A 20,078-nucleotide genomic window follows, 5' to 3' on the forward strand; every position below is an offset into this window, starting at 1 on the left:
ATCTGGTAAAAGGTTATCTTTGATGCCATTAGGAATAATGAGAACAATTGGCAATAAAGTGGCATTATTTTTGAGTAAATCTTATTGTTGGCCATATATTTCTGTAGAAAATGTGCCATTTAAGCGGGTCCAGGGCATGGGTGCTGACACAATGAGAGAATATCTTTGGAGAACCAAGATTTTCAATATTAAATATGAAGTAAATAATCATGTGACTTGATACAGACCAATATATAATACAACCATGGAATTGTGAAATAATCCAATGCATTTCTTAACATTGCTCTGTAGACAGCACACCTGGTTCTGAACTTTTTGTCTTATATTGGCTTTGTGATGAAAAATAAAATATTGTTATGAAGTTTAAAAGAACTTGAAACATTGATCTTTTGGAATTTAAACTCCTGGACTGAATAGAAAATGACCTGCAGTAAACTGTCATTGTAATAAAATACATAATGAAATAATATTTCACAATGAGATTTATTTTTTAATGTACAGGATTATTTCATATATAGTGGTTATATTAAACATTTTGTGTGTGTATGTCATGTATTATTTATTCAATAAAGACCACTGCAGGACTGCAGACTCCTTATGCTTCCTGGTGGTCAATTGCTAAGTCTGAGTAAAACAACAACATTAAAGTAAAATATAAAAATCAAATTGTGAAAGGATTTTAAAAAGAACACGGACCCAGCAATAAATGAAACTTGAACAAAACAATATGGGATAAAGGCTTAAAGATCTTAACCTCATTAAGATCAAAGTGTTGAAGGTATTTGGAGGCCAATAATCAATAGTGGACCGCTCTGGGGTCATGTTCTGGAGTTTACACCATTTCTTAAATTCACCTTTTAAAGGCACTTGCATATGACACATAGCCATGTGTGTCACATAAAAATTGCAGAACAATCTCATCTATCTATATAATGAGGGACAATTGTCCTCAGGCACAAGTGTAGAGAGATAATGTGGCCCTAAATTCTTCATATCTCTCATGAAAACATAACTTTACTCAAGTGAACAAACTGTTTTTGGGGCTTGACATTAGTTAACCAAAGGTCTTGGCTTCACAAAAGCAGTGAAATGTAAGAATAAAATGGTAGTTACACTACCGTTCAAAAGTTTGGGGTCATCCAGACAATTTCGTGTCTTCCATGAAAACTCACTTTTATTTATCAAATTAATTGAAAATTGAATAGAAAATATAGTCAAGACATTGACACGGTTAGAAATAATGATTAATATTTGAAGTATTAATTTTGTTCTTCAAACTTCAAGCTCAAAGGAAGGCCAGTTGTATAGCTTATATCACCAGCATAACTGTTTTCAGCTGTGCTAACATAATTGCACAAGGGTTTTCTAATCAGACATTAGTCTTCTAAGGCGATTAGCAAACACAATGTACCATTAGAACACTGGAGTGATAGTTGATGGAAATGGGCCTCTATACACCTATGGAGATATTTCATTAGAAACCAGACGTTTCCACCTAGAATAGTCATTTACCACATTAACAATGTAGAGAGTGTATTTTTGATTAATGTTATCTTTATTGAAAAAACAGTGCTTTTCTTTGAAAAATAAAGACATTTCTAAGTGACCCCAAACTTTTGAACGGTAGTGTACATGCAAATAGATGTCGAAAACCACATTTTTTCCCATAGAAATGTGGTCTGTCGCACGATTCACCAAAATGATAAACATGGGACTGAGAAATGGCAGATAAAACTTAATGAAGGCTCAGTTAGAAAGAAAAATTCTGCATTTATTATGACATACTCATTATGCATAACAGCATGGTTTCTGAAAATACATCGTATACTACTTTAAAATGTATACTATTGCTTTTCTGCACGGTGGTGTAGTGGCTAGCACTGTCGCCTCACAGCAAGAGGGGGCGTGCTTTCATCGGTCGAGGGTCCGGTCCTGTGTGTGTGGTTTTGCATGCCCCGTGGCAGGCAGCGTGTTCCGGTCCTCCCGGCTCCCCTCCACAGTCCACATGACAGCAGTTAATTGATCTCTAAATTGCCCATAGGTGTGAATGTGAAGTGAATGGTTGTATGTCTCTTATGTACCCTCATGGGACTGGGCCTGCTGGTGTCCCCCTCCCCCCCCGCCCTATGTCTATGTCAGCTGGGATCGCCCCCAGCCCCCCCGACCCCTAATGAGATAATATTGATAATGGATGGATGCTTTTCTAATGATATTATTTTTTATTAATGTAGCATACAGTGCTTGATTAAATGTATTTACTTACTTTCCACATCTGAAAATCAGCCCCCCCCCACACACACATTCACAAAAGGGAATCCATCTTTAAAATCCTGCAGCAGTTTATCCCATCTGAGTGGTGCAAAACATATATTTTTAATGGGACACTCAGGAAAGCGGTGAGTTTGTGCCTACTGCGGGTATAGATGCAATAAATAGTGTCTGTTTCCCTAAAAGTATATATAAATATAACTAGAGCGCAGTCTCTTCTTTAGCGATATGTCGAATAATAAACGGCACAGGAAACCATATCGGAATCCAGCTGGGTTTGTTTTGCTCCATCTGAAGGGGCGGGGCCTCCACACTGACGTCACATCGGACCGCCCACTCCCCCCTTTCGCTCGCGCTCTCTCGCTCTCCACGGTCTCGTCCAGTGTCTCGAAGCCGAGAACAGAGCACCGTCGACGGGGTCTAACCGGGCTGTCAACCGAGCTCCAACGGCAGTCATGGCGGCGCCGTTAGCCCACTTCGACGAGGACTGGCAGGACTTTAACGAGTTCCAGCCGGCGTCGACCGACCAGCTGGACCAGTTGAACTCAAACGTGGGCGAACCGTCGTCGGGCCTCGACGATTTCTCCGACCTGGACAACAGTTTCTCCGGTGAGATCTGCAGCTTCAAATCGATGGAGGACCTCGTCCAAGACTTCGACGAGAAGCTGACGGTGTGTTTCCGAAACTACAACACGGCGACGGAAAACATCGCGCCCGTTAAACCCATCACGGAGGACAACTACTTGAAGGACGACGAGTGAGTGCGAGTTTTTTTTCCCCGCGAATTTTTCTATTTACGCTAACTTTTTAATCTCTTAGCCGACGTTAGCTAAGCTAACGTTGATGTTACACAGCTGGGTGGGGGGGCTGTTAGTTTAGCTGCAATCAGTGCTGTCCAAAGTTTGTCGGTGAGCTCGTGCACGTTCCGTCTTATTATTACAAAGTGCGTGTGACACCTTTCTTCATTACTCGGTGAACTTTACCGCTTGAATGTAAGTTTTTCATTCAGACCCCGATACGTATAAATACATTATAGTCTCACAAATACCAAGTACAAAGTATTAGCGTGTGTGTCTCTGTGTGTCTGTCTCTGTGTGTGTGTGTGTGTGTGTGTGTGTGTGTGTGTGTGTGTGTGTGTGTCTGTCTCTGTGTGTGTGTGTGTGTGTGTCTCTCTGTGTGTGTGTGTGTGTGTGTGTCTGTCTCTGTGTGTGTGTGTCTGTCTCTGTGTGTGTGTGTGTCTCTCTGTGTGTGTGTGTGTCTGTCTCTGTGTGTGTGTGTCTCTCTGTCTCTGTGTGTGTATGTGTGTGTGTCTCTGTCTCTGTGTGTGTGTGTCTGTCTTTGTGTGTCTGCCTCTGTGTGTGTGTGTCTGCCTCTGTGTGTGTGTGTGTGTGTGTCTGTCTCTGTGTGTGTGTGTGTGTGTGTGTGTGTGTGTGTGTGTGTGTGTCTGTCTCTGTGTGTGTGTGTGTGTGGGGAAGAGTTTGGAGGTTCCTGCCACGTTACCAGTGCTTGCTGTCAGGATATGTTTACGTTAGTTATTAAACCCCTGATCCATAACGTGGAAGCTGTTCCTTCTGACTGCAAACAGACACGGTGTCATGTTTCACACAATTACATAAGTTAATATGCCACGTTGCATTATGTATGAAAGGGCACACTGTCGGCATCTATTCTCTCACCCTTAACAGCGCTCATCGTCTCAGTCTGGGGGCCTCAGTAGACCCTCTAATGTCCAAACGACACTCTTACATGACAGCATGTTATTGCTCCCCGGCAGCAGACACAGCGAGCCCACACAGAGTCTGGACGTCACTGTGACTGCAGGGCTGTGTGGGCTGCATACAGCACCCTCCTCCTGCCTCCTGCCTTCTTCTGCACATTGCAGCTTTGTCAAACTGTGAGATCTAATCACTCAATGTGGTCTATGTATATAAAAAGGGAAGTTAGTCATGTATGCGCGTGTTTCTTTTGTTTGAATTTTGTATCTGACCCAATTAGGATTTGAATACTGAGTTTGTGATTCCATCACCGAGGTCAGATGGAGACCACCATCTATTTGAGATGGAGAGCGTTGTTTACGTAACCGTAACATTAACTGGGATGAAAACATATTGATGGCAGAAGTTGATTAAAATATCATACGATTGAAATATGCAACGTTTAAGGGCTGCGATGCATTACCTATATTTAGGGTCGGTTACAGAGCAGCAACATTTATCTATGCATGTATTAGTTTAAAGTTAATATTTTGATAGTCAATTAATCAATTCAGTCATTTATCTGCAGCAATGCCAAACATTTACAGATAGTTCCTGATAGAAGGATTTGCTGCTTCTATATATGTGTTGTTTATTGTTGTAAACTTTTTATATATATATATATGTATAAATATATATGTGTATATACATATATGTATATCTATATATACATATATGTTTGTATATATGTATATACATATATATGTATATATATGTGTGTATATATATAATGTGTATGTATATATATATATAGTATGCTGATTTATTTTCTTGATTAATTGCACCCTAAAATGTGCAATATATCTTTCCTAATTTCCACGGTGACATTTTCAAAACTGTCACATCTGAACAAGAACGCTGCGAACTGGAACTAGAAGTGCACTTTGGGGATTCAACAAATTATCCGTTGTCAAAAATAGTCGCCGCTCTTCTTTCTGTCAAATGGTCGTTGCAGCTGTGGGATCATTTGAACTCGTCAACGAATATAAAAATATCAGATGCCCGTCCAACGGGTTTTGCACAGATCTCCGTCTGGAATCAAACGACCTCAGACGTGGATTTGTGGAACTCAACTGCAACTTTGCCGCTGACATATCTGACAGTCATAAATAAAAAAAGTGGAGAGCTTAGGAAGGGCACGTAGGAAGGATGGAAGAGAAGCGTCTCTGGTTGTCGACGATAAAGAAACGGAGGAAATCGAATAACTGGACAGCGGTCGGTAGAAAGCCCAACGAGCGGTGCCGAGCTCAGTGGGAGTCTTCTCTGGATGACTGCACTCGGGCAGGACGTGCATAGGCGCTTAATAAGTTCTCCAGAAAGACCACGGATGAGACGAACAACGGGGATGACGAGGAGGGCGTGCGTCAGAACGGAGCAATCGAGTTGTGTTAACCCTCCTGTTACCTTTCAATTTGACCCCATTCAATGTTTAACGTCGGTGTTCTTTGGGGTCAATTTGACCCCAGGCTGTTTTTCACTGTAAAACATAGAAGAAATATCAACTTTTTTATATATTTAATGGGCTATTTAGGTAGTCAACAAACAAACATAAAGTACCTCACACTCAAACTTGGGAAGCAATATTAATTCTAATAATTTTCTGGAGGTTTTAATTGCTGGGGTCAAATTGACCCGGAGGGTAAAATATGTTAGTAAATGTGAAGGTAACAGGAGGGTTAAGGCAACGTCGCGCATGCAGATTCTGTGAGTTCAAGATAAAAGACAAAACGCTGTGCATGTGCACTCTAAGGGGAAACATGCAAGTTATGTAAGTGTGTGTGTGTGTGTGAGATGCAGAGCCTCTCTGACACGTGGGTTCGCAGCATCATCCTCGCTCTGCTCGCAGCTATCGGGTCCCAGAATAAAAACACGGGGACTTGCGTGCGCACTTGACTTTAATATCCTCCACAGAGTCGATGTTCTGTCGAGGTGATTTAAAACCTGCACGATGCGACGGTTGTTTTGTCTCCTCATGGCACCGTGGGACGGGGGCGGTTTCATTTCCTGTTTATATCCGTTGCAGTAACCTTTTCAATGAAGTTCAAATCAATAAATCCGGATTCATGAAATTGGCATGAACCACTAACCAACAGTTAATTGAGCGACATTTCTTTCTCATTGGATCGACGTGCACGCATTTTGTAACCGCCCTTCGACGTGATTGAAAGATGGACTTCACGTTGAACGCCGTGCTTGATGTTATGTAGCGGGCCGCCGTCTGCTCGGCGGCGGTAACGCGGCGTGGCGTCGCGAGCGCTCGACAGTCCGTCAGGGCGACGGTGACGCGTCTCTAAATCGTCCGATGTGATCCGGAAACTTGGAAATGACTAATGCCCTCGGCACACATTTTGGGGAAATGCCACGCGATGGAGTCGTCGCTGGTGCTCAGGCGGCTGCTGTGGACGCCGCGGCAGGAAGACGGTGAGGGTGGAAGGAGGAAGGAAGGGAGGGAGGGAGCCGAGAACATGACACTGCCAAGTAACGCTGTGTCACAGTGAAAAAAGAGGAGGGAGCGGGTCTCGTCTCATCGACTGCGCGTGGATAAACTCGTCGCTCGTCTTCTGTTCCTTTGCTCACAACATTCTCCCGTTTCTCGTGTCGTTCTGTAATTTTCCCGCCCAAACTAAAGCCCAGAACCCCTCTTGCTTTCCTCCAGGGTGTGGAACGCTCTGACGGATAACTATGGCAACGTGATGCCGGTGGACTGGAAGACGTCGCACACTCGCTCCCTCCACCTGCCCACCCTCAACATCATTGAGTATGAGGTACAACGGACACACACACACACACACACACACACACACAGAGTCCTCAAGTATCCCGCTGTAAACGCATCGGCTACATTTCCAGGCATCCTCTGAACCTCGTAGGAGAAGAGGTGCTACACACGTGTTAAGCTGGTTGATCCTCTGCCATCAATCTGCTTCACCACCTGCTTGTTGTCTCATCCAATTTTTTGTATCTCTTTCTCTCTCTTTCCGTCTCCCTCTCAAATCCCCCCACATCCCCCCCCCCCTTCTCCTTCCCCAACGGACAGAAGTCGGACAACCAGTCTCTGGATCTGTCCGACGACGAGGAGCTGAGGGAGCAGATGGACATGCACTCCATCATCGTCTCCAGCATCAGCGACGAGCCGCTCTACACGGCCGAACAGGTCCGCCTTCTGACACGCAAACTAGCCTCGGCTTTGCTGCATGTCTTTCTTCCTCTCCCTCTCCCTCTTTCTCTTTCTCGCTCTCGCCTTCTTTCCATTCCTCAGCTGCGCTTCTTCAAAAAAATATTCCTGAAGTTCTGATGTGTGTTTTTTTTTTAGCTTGTCATGATGTTGAGAGCATGTTCAGTTATGTTTTGCTTCACACACACACACACACACACATGCGAAAATGTCAAATTCTGATTGGGATGTTTGTTCATGGGAAGCTTTTATAAAACATTTTTAGATTTACTGAAGATCTAAAAGCGTTTCCACAGCGAGAAACTACAAACGGAGTGAACAAAGAGAACTCAAAATAGCCGGGAACAATGAATTTATTGCTCGCTGTTTGCTCGTGACCGTCCAAACGGTTTCATCTCTAAACATCTAAGAATGAAACGACTCACGACAGACTCTTGTTCTGGAGGGCCACTCTCGGTTTGACGTTATCCGTCCCCGCTGCTCTTCATGTGTCGAACATCAACAGGGACCCCGAGCGTCCCGGAAAACCTGAAAAACAGTTTTCTAGTCGAAAGAAAACACCAAAAAAACAAGAAAATAATTGTAACATTTTCCTGTAGCAAAACAAATAACACTGCCATCGGAAAGGGCTGTTATGTTATGTTACGGTTCTAATGGTAGACTGCACTTGCTTTAGCTCAAAGGTCCGTGAAGAGGAACATATTACTGTGTGACACAGCCTCATACCATCCTCCATCACTCTGAAAATGACCTCTGTAAAAGAGGAGAACTCCTGGCCTGCAACAGCCTTAATGACGGCTGTTAATTATCAACTTTTATTCTTCTATGTCCATAAAACTACCACAGAAAACAGTGTTGCATATCCGCGTACACCCTTACTTAAACAATCGAATGCGGTACCGCGAGTGTGTGAACATATATATGTGTGTGTGTGTGTGTGTTTAGGTGATTGAGGAGCTCGAGGAGATGATGCAGGAGTCTCCAGACCCGGAGGCCGATGCGAGTCCCTCCCAGTCCGACCTGTCCATGCTGTCTCAGGACCTCCACGCCCTGAAACGCTCCGGCTCCCACACCAGCTACGAGGACCGTGAGTACCAGCGCCGTTATAAACCTCTACGAGAAGAGGATAAAGCTTTTAATATGAGACAACGGTGCCTTTTATCAACACTCTACGGCCATTTGACAGGTTTCGAAATCACTCGAAGTGCAATGAGTCGCACCGTCTACTGCATGAAGAAACGGCCACACGCATGCGCACGACCATTCTTACGTAATGTGTCACAGATCCAAACGGACAGCAATTCCGGTTTTCCTCCGCGTTACATCATCAACCGCATAGATTTGGCTCGAGCACAATTTGTCGTGTCACGCTGGGTCAGACTAAGAAGTTGCACCCGGATTGCCTTTAGTTTCTGATATCTGCATATATTGATAAATAACTAGTCTGTTTTTTATCAAAGAAGACATTAACTAGAATGGGCACTCGGTAGAGCGCATACCTTCGCATATCACAAGATTGGGCATTGAATTATGAACATTTTGGCATTAGTTGCATGCCAATTGGATACAAATTGACCGCGCTATGGTAAAAAGAAGATTTTGACCTTTTCATGACCTTGACCTTTGACCCAATCGATCCCAAAATCTAATCAAATGGTCCCCGGATAATAACCAATAATCCCACCAAATTTCATGCGATTCGGTTTAATACTTTTTGAGTTATGCGAGTAACACGCATACAAATATAAATAAATACACGGTGATCAAAACATAACCTCCCTTTCAATGCGAAGGTAATGATTGTCATTAAGTGTATTTACACTGAGATATATTTTGTTAAATTCACATTACTTCTACTTTTCATGTTTGTCTTTTAAACCTTTTTACTATGTACCTCACTGTAATGTCTTTATTTATCATTACAGTCTTATTTTCAGCGCGTACTTGCTCTAAGATGTATTTACCTGCACCAAAAGAAAGTTTACAGCATCATTCGATTCGTCCTTCTCTCTCTCCACTTCTCTCGCGGCCATGAAGAAGTTAACGCTAATGTTCATGGAAAATACTTCAACTTGTATTTGGTCGTAGTCCGTAACTTTTCAGTAAAATTTGCTCCGGAAACTTATCGATCCGTTATCTTTCATTGCTTATCCTGTCAGGATAAGCAATTTAGAATAATCAATTAACCGGAGCTGTGGGAAGTTTACACTACGGAAACTGTTTGATGAAATAAAGACTTCTTTACTGACGGTTTCATTTGATATATAACATGTAACGTATCATGTGCGGTCAGTGTCCTCCCCAGACGATGCGAGAGTCGGTCGCCCTGAACATCTTAACTTTCCGTACCAAGTTCTGTGCACGATTGGTCCTGGGCGCTAACGGTTAGCCATGAACGGTTAACGCAACTCTGTCGCTTCAAAATAATCTTTATCTTTCGTTTTTACAAGGTTGTTTGTTGACCATGTGACATTTAACCAAAGTTATATTGGAAGCCACTTAGAAGTGAATGATTATTCAACATTCTAATGTACAACCGCCAACGTCTCGTAACGAACACTCGTTAAATCTACTGTTCTCTCGCATGCCGTTTCCTCATCTCTCCGCTCGCCGCCCTCAGGGCTGCGTCAGCTGTCGGTGTCTGAGCTGACCAAGACTCTGGAGGAAGTGGAGACGGCCATCCGCTACAGTGAAGAGCTGATCCAGGCTCTGGCCCTGCGGGATGAACTGGACTATGAAAAGGAGGTACTTTAATTTTTTTTTTCTCCTTCAACTGCATCAGCAACTTGGGAAAAGCAAAGAAACAGTAGTCCAAACATGGTCACATTTTTCAGGGTTCGTACGGTCATGGAAAACCTGGAAAAGTCATGGAATTTTAAAATGGTAATTTCTAAGCTTGGGAAAAGTCCTGGAAAAAACGTAAATCATAAAAGTTTTGGAAAAGTCATGGAAATTTGTTATCATCACATGTTCATTTATGCGGAGTTTAAAAAAGTTAATATGTTTTTTTAAAGAAAGACGCTCAAAATATAAGCCGGCGTCCGTTCTCGATACGCAAAATGTTCTAAATTGTTCATGTTTATACCGAGATTTCAGTTTGGTCATGGACATTTGGTTTAAAGTCATGGAAAAGTCCTGGAAATCCATTGGTCAAAATGTGTAAGAACCCTGATTTTAGAGTCACCATCAGTGATAACTCCTAAGTAATATTATCTAGTATACGTGTGGTTGGAAAGAATAATTTGAGGAAGATGCGCGGCTCACGGTTCTCTAGCCGGCTGCCACCGAACCGCCGGCAGCTCTAAAATGTCATTAGCTTCAATGTCACGGCGTATTTATAGCGGGAGATTAAAAATAGTTTTCTTTTGGGAGGAATTCAAAAGTAGATGTCAGTTTGATCCTTTTTAAACCTGCGGAAGTCAAGGAGTCGCGTCTCAACCAAACAGGTGAAGAACAGCTTCATCTCGCTGCTGATCGACGTGCAGAACCGGCAGAAGGAGCACCGCGAGCTGCTGCGCAAGAAGAAGAAAATCCGAAGCGCGACGACCACCAGGCCCAACGGCCACCGGACGACCAGCACGCACGTCCCGGGCACGGTGAGTCGGGAGGCGGCGCGGGGCGAGGAAACATCGGCCCCCAAGTCATACGAGCCACGCAGTCCTCCAGAGAATACGCTCGGTGCACGGCGTGTGCGTGGGAGAGCTGCTTTCACACTTCTTTTCCACCTTTCTCTTAATATAGAAATCTCTTTACTCCCTCCCCCCCCTCTCACCCTTTCCTTCCTCTCACTCCTTGTAGCTCCTCACTCTGGAGGGACTCTCCAATGTCATTCAACATGGCCTCCGTCAAACTTTTGGCAGCACAGGAGGGGACAAACAGGTGCCCCTGCTCTTTCTTTCCGATCACGTGTTCTTTTTTTCCTCCTTTTTTGCAGTTATTTTCTGTCCTTTTCTTGTGTGTGTTTTTCTTTTTTCACCACTGGCATGTCTCCTTCTCCACAGCTACTGCTGCCGCTTGGTGTCACACGTTCAATCATTTACTTTCTCTTTTTTTCTCGTGTTTGATTTCTGTCCTTCACTTTTAATTGACCGCCTCTTATATTTTGCAGCTTTTTACTGTTAACCCCATCTTGTTCTTCCTTTGTTTTCTTTGCATAATCGTTGCTTTCTTTTGCTGGCATCGGTAAACATTTGCTCTGTTAAGTCTTAACCAAACCAACTACCGGCATCGTATGTCCATATGTCAACTTTCACATTTGATCACCTTTTTACCTACGGAAGTTTTTTGTTTTAAGATTTTAGAAGTATCACAATGCAATGGAAATGTATGTGGCAATTCCAGATGGACTTTTACTTAGTGTTCGTACGGTCATGGAAAACCTGGAAAACTCATGGAATTTTAAAAAGGTAATTTCCAGGCCTGGAAAAGTCATGGAAAAAACTTAAATCATAAAAGTTTTGGAAAAGTCATGAAAATTTGTTAAAATCACGTGTTCATTTACGCCGAGTTTAAAATAAATCAAAATTTTTTTAAAGAAAGACGCTCAAAATATAAGCCGGCGATAGCTCTCAATACGCAACATTTTCTACAGTTTTCATGTTTATACCGAGATTTCAGTTTGGTCATGGAAATTTGGTTTAAAGTCCTGGAAATCCATTGGTCAAAATGTGTAAGAACCCTGTTCACTGTAATAAGAGTAGAAGTGAACCACCACGTCAGCTGGCGACTGCCGGTCAGTGGTTAGCGGGTCCGTCTTTCATTCAGAGGATCGGCGGTCCGATCCCCGCCCTCGTGGAAGTGTCCTTGAGCGAGACACTTGACCCTGAATGTCTCCCTGTAGCTGAGTCTACGGTGTACGGTTGCAAGTCGCTTTGGATAAAAGCGTCGGCTAAATGAAATCTAATGTAAAGCCAGCCATCGAGACCAAAGACAATAAAGTGAAGGCACAACCCTGTTCCTGTAAAGCTTTATTTACTGTGACGATCATTAAAAAGCGGAAGCGTTCGGTTTACTCGAGAAGTGCTCGTGCCAATCGCACTGGAAACAAGCTCCCAGCGTAACGACTATTGTTATTACACAACAGCCACAAACCGGCCTGACGATGTGAGGGTAGTGCATGAGTCTGTGGAGCGGAGCTGGCCGCTGCGATTGGCCGGTCTGTCTTCGAGGGGAGGGGCTTAGCGAAGAGACATATTCTACTTATTATAACTCTTATTTCCTTGTGTCTTACATGATCTTTATTTTCAGTACCTCACCACAGTCATCCCTTACGAGAAGAAAACTGGCTCTCCAGTGTTAGATGACCTCCAGATCCTCACAAAGAGTGAGTGGGGCCACACACACGCACACACACACACACACACACTGAGGACCCAATTGGACACGGTCGTCTTGTTTGCGCTCAAACTTTTAAAGCAATTTTCTTTCTTTCTTTTTTTTTTCAATGCACGTCTGTTTTTAAATCCACGCGCTCCTCTCTCCTCGCCAGTCCTCCGCGCCATGAGGGACGACAGTGAGAAGGTCCCCGCCCTGCTCACAGACTACATTCTCAAAGGTAAGCGTCTGTCGGCTTCAGCCGCTTGGTGTGTGATCGCAGAGAGCGGAGTAGACCGCGTATTTAGAGGCGTGTTCTGCCGGGTCCACCTGACAGTCGGACTTTGAAAGAGGAAGTCCGACATTCTCCATTTCCAGGGAAGCCGACGATAGGAGCAAAATAAACGGGATCCGACAGAGAAAAGTCGCTCTCGACACAAACATGAATGACGGGTGGCGGGGGATGCTTTGCCCCGCCGCCCGTCACGGTTGACCTGTCCCCTCCTTGTCTTTGGTCTGTGCTGCTTTGTCCTCGGGCAGCTCTGGTTTGAGAGCAGTGGAAACGGAGGTTTGTGAGGCACTGACACATGAACACAGATTCTTCACCTCCAGCCTCCATTCAGAGCCCCGTCTCTCCTTCTCACTGCGTCTTTGTAGATTCACCATCTCCCCCCCCCCAGGCAGCCTTCCCTCACTCGCTCTTCGCTGTCGTGCCTCTCGTGTCGTGCTGTGCGCTGCTTGTGGCTGCACTACACACACACCAACACACACACCAACACACTCATCGCACTACACACACACACCAACACACTCATCGCAATACACACACACACACACACACCAACACACTCATCCTCACGGTTCCCCTTTTCACTGCAAGCTCGTAGTAGCAGCTGTACTCGTGTCTGCTTTCTCACCTTTATGCTCTCTCTCGCTCTCTCTCGCTCTCTCTCGCTCTCGCTCTCGCTCTCTCGCTCTCTCTCTCTCTCTCTCTCCCTCTCCCCCGTGGTACTTGCTCTTCCATCATTCTCGGCTCTCCTTCGTGTCATCAGAGCAGCTTTGGTCATGGGCGCTTCTGTTCTTGTCTCCACAGTGCTTTGCCCGACGTAGGCGAGCCTTCCTGCTGCCAGAACCACTCATTGGACCATCAGAAGAGGGTTCTGGTAATCGGGAAGAACCCAGGAAATGGATTCACAATCTAAATCTTTTTTTTGTTTTGTTTTTCCTTTCTTTTGGACTACGACGACTTTCTTTCCTCGTGGCATTTCTTTTTCGTTCTCCTCTCCCTCCGTTTGTTTTCCCTACCATTTTAACTCTAGATATAACCCCTTAGTCTTGATGGTTCTTTTCACATGTGATGTTTTATCTTTTTAATGCCCGCGTGCCACAACCCGTTACACCCTGACTGCATGACGACCTGCGTATGAATGCCAGTAATCGGTATTAGTCTGAGCGTGTCACTGATTAGTCAGTGGCTCTCGAACGGAGAAGGAGTCGGGTGTATTTTAATTCCACGAGCTTCATCAGCAGGCCGGTGCGAGGGAAATGCCGTTTTGTAAATCGGATGCATTTGCATCGTGTATTTCATGCCTGACGGGGAAACAAATCCTCAATCTCTGGAGTGGTTGTCTGGTCTCGAGCATGAATCCTGGGTTTGTTTTCTTCCCTGTGTATTTAAAAAAAATTATAAAATCCAAATTCGTAGGGCGAACCCGTCTTTCTGCACGTTGGTTTGGGTTCACGCTCAGTTTGGGCTGCGAGTCGAATGTTTAAAATGAAATATTTTGTATACGATCAAAAATTTGCACTGGACTTTTAACTTTTTGAAAAAATAAAAACACAAACTTAAAATAATAGCTGGATGAACAAACGTGTAAAGCATTTTTTTGGGAGAAATAATTGTTTTTAGTGAGATTACTCGCCGGTCGTCATCTTTTTGTGACCACACAGCTCAGTGGGGAAAGGGGGTCGTCCTGCAACCCCAAGGTCGTCGGTTCGATCCCCGCTCTCCCCATTCGTTGCAAGTCAAAGTGTCCATGAGCAAGGCACTGAACCCCCAGTTGCTCCCCGGGCGCATCACTGCAGCCCACTGCTCCTCAATAACTAAGGATGGGTTAAATGCAGAGAACACATTTGGTTGCCTGTGTACCTGTACACCCCCGACAACTTTATCGCCGCCCACGAGTCGTCATTACACGAGACCTCGTGACACTTTTTTTTTTTTTTTACATCGGTAGAAAATGAGCGACCCGGTCGCGTCGTTAAGATAAATATTGTTGTTAGGATAATGTTAGGTTTAATAAATGTTGAGTTAAGCTTCTGTTCTAAGTTGTGGGTTTTCTCTGTGAGCCCTTTAACTTTTGTGGAAATGTTGTAGCAGCACTTTAGTGCGTCTGTGCTCTAGTCGTGGATTATGTGGTGGACGTACTTCAGACTGCGTCTCACTAGATTAGTGTTCGATGAGGCTTCAGCTAGCGCTGCCTAAATGTGTCAACATGAAGGATTGTTGTCCTTCATCTGTCTATTCACCTTTATTAGTCGTCACGAGCATGATCCTTTCAACCTTAAGGGGGGGGGGGGGTACACATTACATCCAAAAGCCTTTGTTAGGAACACAGGGGCAGTGGAGTTTAAAAGATGTGAGAATCAAATGAGAAGACACAATCGATGTGAGTTATTAGGGGAATCGGAGGTCGGGGTGTTTCTTTTGGGGCTCGACACTAAAAGTCCAAATATCTCCGTCTATCTGTTTAACGCATCTCGCGCAAAGTCTCCCGAACACCTCGGGTGGCGCGGCACCACGTCACGGGCCGACGTTGAAGATCACCGGCTGCGACGATGTCAGGAGGCGTGTGGCAGTGAAAAACAGAAATCATCCCTCAGTTGATCCTCGTTTTACAAAAAGCTAAGAAGGTCCTTTTTAGTTTTATATCTGAAATGGCAGTCGTGGATCCCATACCGAGCCAGAACCGCTCATCTGGTCTCCAGTTATCAGACATACCAGTGTAACTGCAATTTAGAGATTTATATTTATATATGTACAACGAAACGAGCAACCGAAGAAGACAAAAAAAGAGGCTGCCTTTGTAAATGCTTGAAGATTTTGTACATTAAAACGACTCGTTTTGTTTTTAAATGCAATATAATTCCCCAGTTTGGAGGTTTTATGTTTCTCTCATGTGGTCCTGCAGTATATTAATTTATTATGTAAATGTTTTGTAACCATATTATGGACTGTAATGGTACACGTGTTTTAATGCCCACAATGCATTGCAACTCATTTCAAATAAATGAATATGTGAAGAATTCGATGACTTTTGTGAAACATATATTATTCTTACAATTTTATTTGAGGCTACGTGTCCATATTGTCCTTTTTAAAATAACGACGTATCTCTCAAACACAAACTTTTCATTACCTACGGTTTGCGTTTTTAAGTTTTGTGACGATTTCAGATGACATTTTTTCAATGTTTATGATTTAACAAAAGATATTCTTTTGAAGAACGATGGAATACTTTATCCAGCAGTTTGTCTAAAAGAAACAAATGTGCAGACTCATTATTTTTACAGCAGTGACATTGACAAATATGATGTGATCTTTATTTGTTTTTTAAACATAATATAATAACCAGTTAAAAGTCTTGCATAACTGAAAAAACCCTGAAAAGAGACATTCATATTCGTTTTTCTTTACTTTATTTCTCATGAATCTGAACCGACATTATGCTTCACACGGGATGGGAGCGTTTCCATTGCTTCTCACAGCTCTCAACATGGCCGGATCTGAGAGGGACGTATTACATCTGTAGATACTGAATATTAATATCAAAATGTGTTTCATGTATATTATTTCTACTGTTTTCATATCAATATTGCGATTAATCCATTTTTTATGCAAAAAGTTGCTCAGCAACGGACTAAAATATAAGATAACAAACGTTTTCTGTCATGTAGAGCTGGTGGTTACAAAATAAATTCAAACAATTAGAATTACGCCTCCTTAAAAATTCTAAAAAATTATTAAAATTACCAGGAAAAAGGTACTCTAGAGAAAAATAAAAAAAAGTTAAATATGTTCTTCTACATGACCGTACAGCTGCAGAGTCTGTATTCTTCGTCCTCCTCTTCACTCTCAATGTATCTGGACCAGATGTGTTTTTAATGTCAGAGCAGTAACATTTCCACTTATAGCTCCTCCCAGTCGCCATGGTTACTCCAGTGATCTTTTCACCAGATGTGCTGCTTCTTCTTTTTCTTTTTCTTCTTCATCGTGAGTGAGAAGAAACGCTCCCCTCGGCTGTCAGACGTAAAGCGTCGGGGCTTCGTGCGAGGGCGTGGCCCGGCGCCCCCGTCGGGTTCAAAGGTCGTCCTCGGGGTCACAGGTTGGTGTCGGTGAACATGGTGTGCTCCTTCCTCACCGTGCTGAACCCTTTGACGGTGTCGACGAATTCCTCGTCGTCCATGAACTGAACGGGAGAAGGACGGAGCTTGTTAAGCCGGGAGTGTGTGTGTGTGTGTGTGTGTGTGTGTGTGTGTGTGTGTGTGTGTGTGTGTGTGTGTGTGTGTGTGTGTGTGTGTGTGTGTGTGTGTGTGTGTGTGTGTGTGTATTTGTGTGTGGTGCACAACACCAGGGAGGGAACACCAGGTGATCTGTGATGTCACTGCTGTGTGACGGGGGGGGGGGGGGTCTGAACATCGCTCACCATCCCGCTGTCGTGGCCGGAGATGTTGGGGTCCCACGCTTCGTCTCCCGTCATCGACTTCCCGTCCATCATCTGGCTGACGCTGCGCCGCAGAGAGTTCACGCTCAGGATCTCCAGCTCTTGTGGAGGCAGCTTGTCAACGGGCTCACCTTTAGCCCCCAGCACCTCCTGGCGAGGAGCAGAGGGGGGGGGGGGGTGTGACACTGAGAGAGAGAGACTGTGTGTGTGTGTGTGTGTGTGACACAGAGAGAGAGACTTTGTGTGTGAGAGAGAGTGACTGTGTGTGTGTGTGTGTGTGTGACACTGGGAGTGAGAGAGAGACTGTGTGTGGCACTGTGTGTGAGAGGTATTGTGTGTGTGTGTGTGTGACACTGACACTGTGTGTGTGACACTGTCTGTGACTGTGTGTGTGACTGTGTGTGTGACGCTGTGTGTGTGTGTGTGTGTTACCTCCATCTTCATGGTGAACCCCTTCAGCGTCACGCTGTTGGAGAAGCCCGTCGTGTCGGGCACCGTTTCAAACTGAAAGGAGTGTGTGAGAGTAAATGATGTCATTATATTGTGTGAGAGAATAAATTGTCATAATATTTGTTCCCAGGACATTAATTATGTTTTAGAAACAAATTAGTTTGTTCAAATGAAATTAATCTTTGATTAATAACTTCCTCCACAAAATCTAATTATTGTGTTTTCTCTCTGAAATGATGCTCAAGTATAAACAGCCCCCCCCCCCCCCCCACTGTGTGTGTGTGTGTGTCTCTTGATGAAGTGAACAGTGTTTTGGGTGAACCGACACCCTCTCACCAAAAGAGAGTTGCTGGTTGGGTAGATGGCCATGTGGCTCCTCTTGGTGGTGGGCGGGGCCACCAGCGGGGGTCTCTCCCTGGTGAAGGGGGATTTGTTCAGGGCCTGGAGGGGGAAGATGGATTCTGACCTTTTGCTGTAGAGGTCACGCCGCATCATGTATAAAATAAGTGTCTCTCACCTTATGGAGCGTGACGCCTAACACGATGGCGAGCAGCAGCAGGCCGATGGCCGCCATCAACACGATGAACCACAGCTCCCGGACCACCGGCTGACCTCCCTGACCTCCACCTCCTGCAGGAGGAGGGAGGCTCGGTGAATCTGGAGGGAAGGCCAGCGTTTAATGTCTGAGGTTTGTGATTAATTATCATTTTATTCAGTGACATTCACGACAACCGAAATAACCTCCCTAAAAATGAATAAATAAAATATATATTTATTTAATAAATCTTGTACTTAAAATAATATAATTGTAATAATAATCTTGAGGTTTTTATGAATTAATTCTTTTTTATATTTCTACATTTCTATTTTACAAATTATTAAAAAGATAATCCACCAATAAATGTATTATTGTAAATTAAACTATAAACTACCAGCAGTATATAAAGTCATTAAAATGTGCTTATATCTATAAATATAAGACACTATTATAATACATATTACTGTGCAGTATGAGCACTCTTATTGTTAGTACTTTAGGTGTACTTTGATACTAGAAACATTCTGATTGTATTTAACTTGTAGTATGTACACAACCATCCAGTTATAAATGAGTTGTTTCCTGTCATTTATTTATTTTAAATGACATAAGCAACACTCTTTTTCTAGATTCTACACTCGTATATCCTCCAGAAGAATGATCCCTAGCTAAAGTTTTGTCAACCAACACATGTAGAAATAAGTAAAATAATCTGTATATTGTCATAAGTAATATCATGACCTCTGTTGTGTTTTTAATACATCACAAGTCAACGCAGTGAGACAGAAAGACGATCACACGTGATGTGAAAGAGATAATCTGTAACTGGAGACTCACTTGTTCTCGTGGCCTAGTTCCTAGCCGAGCACCACGCTCCCTCGTCACACACTTTTAATAAATTCCTCTTGTCTAGACTCTTGAATATGTCGTTAGAAGAATTGGCACACCGCACGCTGTTAAAGTGAATCTAGGAACACTGCTGCTCCTTTTTGAGGAGGTTCCAGGAAACGATGCCAGAGGCTACGCGGTCGCTTTAGACCTGCTTGTTTTCAAAGTGTCGGTGTTGGACTCTGGGAGGCCTACCGAGACTCACCAGTACTGAGGTCCGTGGTTCGGCCTGCGGCGGGGGTGCTGGCAGCCCCTCGCTGTGTGATGCATCGATCAGAAAAAGGGTTTTTTTTAAAAAAAGGACCTGCCGGGTGTTTTAAGGATCACACCTGTCGCCCCATCAATATTTTACTCCGTGGTACTTTTACGGACGAGGAGAAAAAATGTCCCCATGTCTCCTGAATGTTTCCTAGAGCGCAAAAGGTCGGAACTGGAATAATCCACACACGCACACACACCCACACACACACATGTGTGTGTGTTCCTCTTGCGCTCCAAAAACTCCCATCAACCTTTTTCTCTTTTTTCTTTCTTCCAGCAGCGCCATGGTAACGGCCAGGCGTCAGGTTTCAGTTTACCTGAAGAGGCACGGGAGCCATATCACCCCCCACCCCCTTGGTCCTCAGGTGCCCTGTTTGTACTTTCTTATGGCCCTATAAGCCTCATATGTGATTATGTCCACTCAAAACATGGCATTAAGTCATGTAATAAAGAATATAATGGGACATGACACACTCCCAGGCGTGTGATCTGGTGTGTGTTACTCACTCCAGCCCTTAGATTATGTGTTGAAATGAGAGTCTGATGAGAGTATATTATTAAGAGAAGGATATTCATGTTTCTCAATGATTTTGCAGCTGTATTAATCGTCTTAGTTAATGTGTTGTGTGTGCTGTTGGACATTTTATTTGCACAGCGCCAGATATCTGAAGTCATGATCAGATGGATAAAACATGTAATGTTTCTCC

At 43.9% G+C, this 20,078-nt stretch overlaps 2 protein-coding genes across 7 annotated transcripts; one reads left to right on the forward strand and one right to left on the reverse strand.

The window, feature by feature from the left end:
• The first annotated feature begins 2,631 nt into the window (after nucleotides 1–2,631).
• LOC130202772 (fasciculation and elongation protein zeta-2-like) lies at nucleotides 2,632–15,818 on the forward strand. 6 transcript variants are annotated; one of them, XM_056428517.1, is made up of 11 exons: nucleotides 2,634–3,025; nucleotides 6,679–6,787; nucleotides 7,060–7,176; nucleotides 8,143–8,284; nucleotides 9,818–9,942; nucleotides 10,644–10,793; nucleotides 10,996–11,076; nucleotides 12,445–12,520; nucleotides 12,686–12,751; nucleotides 13,051–13,078; nucleotides 13,604–15,818. In XM_056428517.1, the coding sequence occupies exons 1-10, from the start codon at nucleotides 2,724–2,726 to the stop codon at nucleotides 13,059–13,061; spliced, it is 1,179 nt and encodes a 392-aa protein (XP_056284492.1). In that variant the 5' UTR covers nucleotides 2,634–2,723; the 3' UTR covers nucleotides 13,062–13,078; nucleotides 13,604–15,818. The 6 variants fall into 6 exon arrangements, with proteins under 6 accessions (XP_056284494.1, XP_056284495.1, XP_056284492.1 ...); XM_056428515.1 differs by lacking the exons at nucleotides 13,051–13,078; nucleotides 13,604–15,818 and adding an exon at nucleotides 12,889–12,977; XM_056428516.1 differs by lacking the exon at nucleotides 13,051–13,078 and having other exon boundaries at nucleotides 2,635–3,025.
• A 384-nt stretch (nucleotides 15,819–16,202) lies between these two features.
• On the reverse strand, nucleotides 16,203–19,527 carry si:ch211-57i17.5 (usherin). Its single transcript, XM_056428694.1, has 6 exons — nucleotides 19,316–19,527; nucleotides 18,202–18,341; nucleotides 18,021–18,125; nucleotides 17,667–17,738; nucleotides 17,217–17,384; nucleotides 16,203–16,979 (listed from the first exon to the last, which is right to left on the reverse strand). The coding sequence occupies exons 2-6, from the start codon at nucleotides 18,256–18,258 to the stop codon at nucleotides 16,890–16,892; spliced, it is 492 nt and encodes a 163-aa protein (XP_056284669.1). The 5' UTR covers nucleotides 18,259–18,341; nucleotides 19,316–19,527; the 3' UTR covers nucleotides 16,203–16,889.
• Nucleotides 19,528–20,078: the final 551 nt, after the last annotated feature.

The sequence above is a fragment of the Pseudoliparis swirei genome, chromosome 12 (genome assembly GCF_029220125.1).
Source record: "Pseudoliparis swirei isolate HS2019 ecotype Mariana Trench chromosome 12, NWPU_hadal_v1, whole genome shotgun sequence".
NCBI lineage: Eukaryota > Metazoa > Chordata > Actinopteri > Perciformes > Liparidae > Pseudoliparis > Pseudoliparis swirei.

What these genes read in the sequence shown, in the direction of transcription:
- LOC130202772 (XM_056428515.1), top strand. Translation starts at nt 2,724, where the DNA reads ATGGCGGCGCCGTTAGCCCACTTCGACGAGGACTGGCAGGACTTTAAC. An exon ending in AACTGGACTATGAAAAGGAG is followed by an intron (nt 9,943 to 10,643) that starts GTACTTTAATTT and finishes TCAACCAAACAG; the next exon opens with GTGAAGAACAGCTTCATCTC. An exon ending in GCACAGGAGGGGACAAACAG is followed by an intron (nt 11,077 to 12,444) that starts GTGCCCCTGCTC and finishes CTTTATTTTCAG; the next exon opens with TACCTCACCACAGTCATCCC.
- si:ch211-57i17.5 (XM_056428694.1), bottom strand. Translation starts at nt 18,258, where the DNA reads ATGGCGGCCATCGGCCTGCTGCTGCTCGCCATCGTGTTAGGCGTCACG. An exon ending in CAACCAGCAACTCTCTTTTG is followed by an intron (nt 17,739 to 18,020) that starts GTGAGAGGGTGT and finishes CACTCCTTTCAG; the next exon opens with TTTGAAACGGTGCCCGACAC. An exon ending in GGTTCACCATGAAGATGGAG is followed by an intron (nt 17,385 to 17,666) that starts GTAACACACACA and finishes GCTCCTCGCCAG; the next exon opens with GAGGTGCTGGGGGCTAAAGG.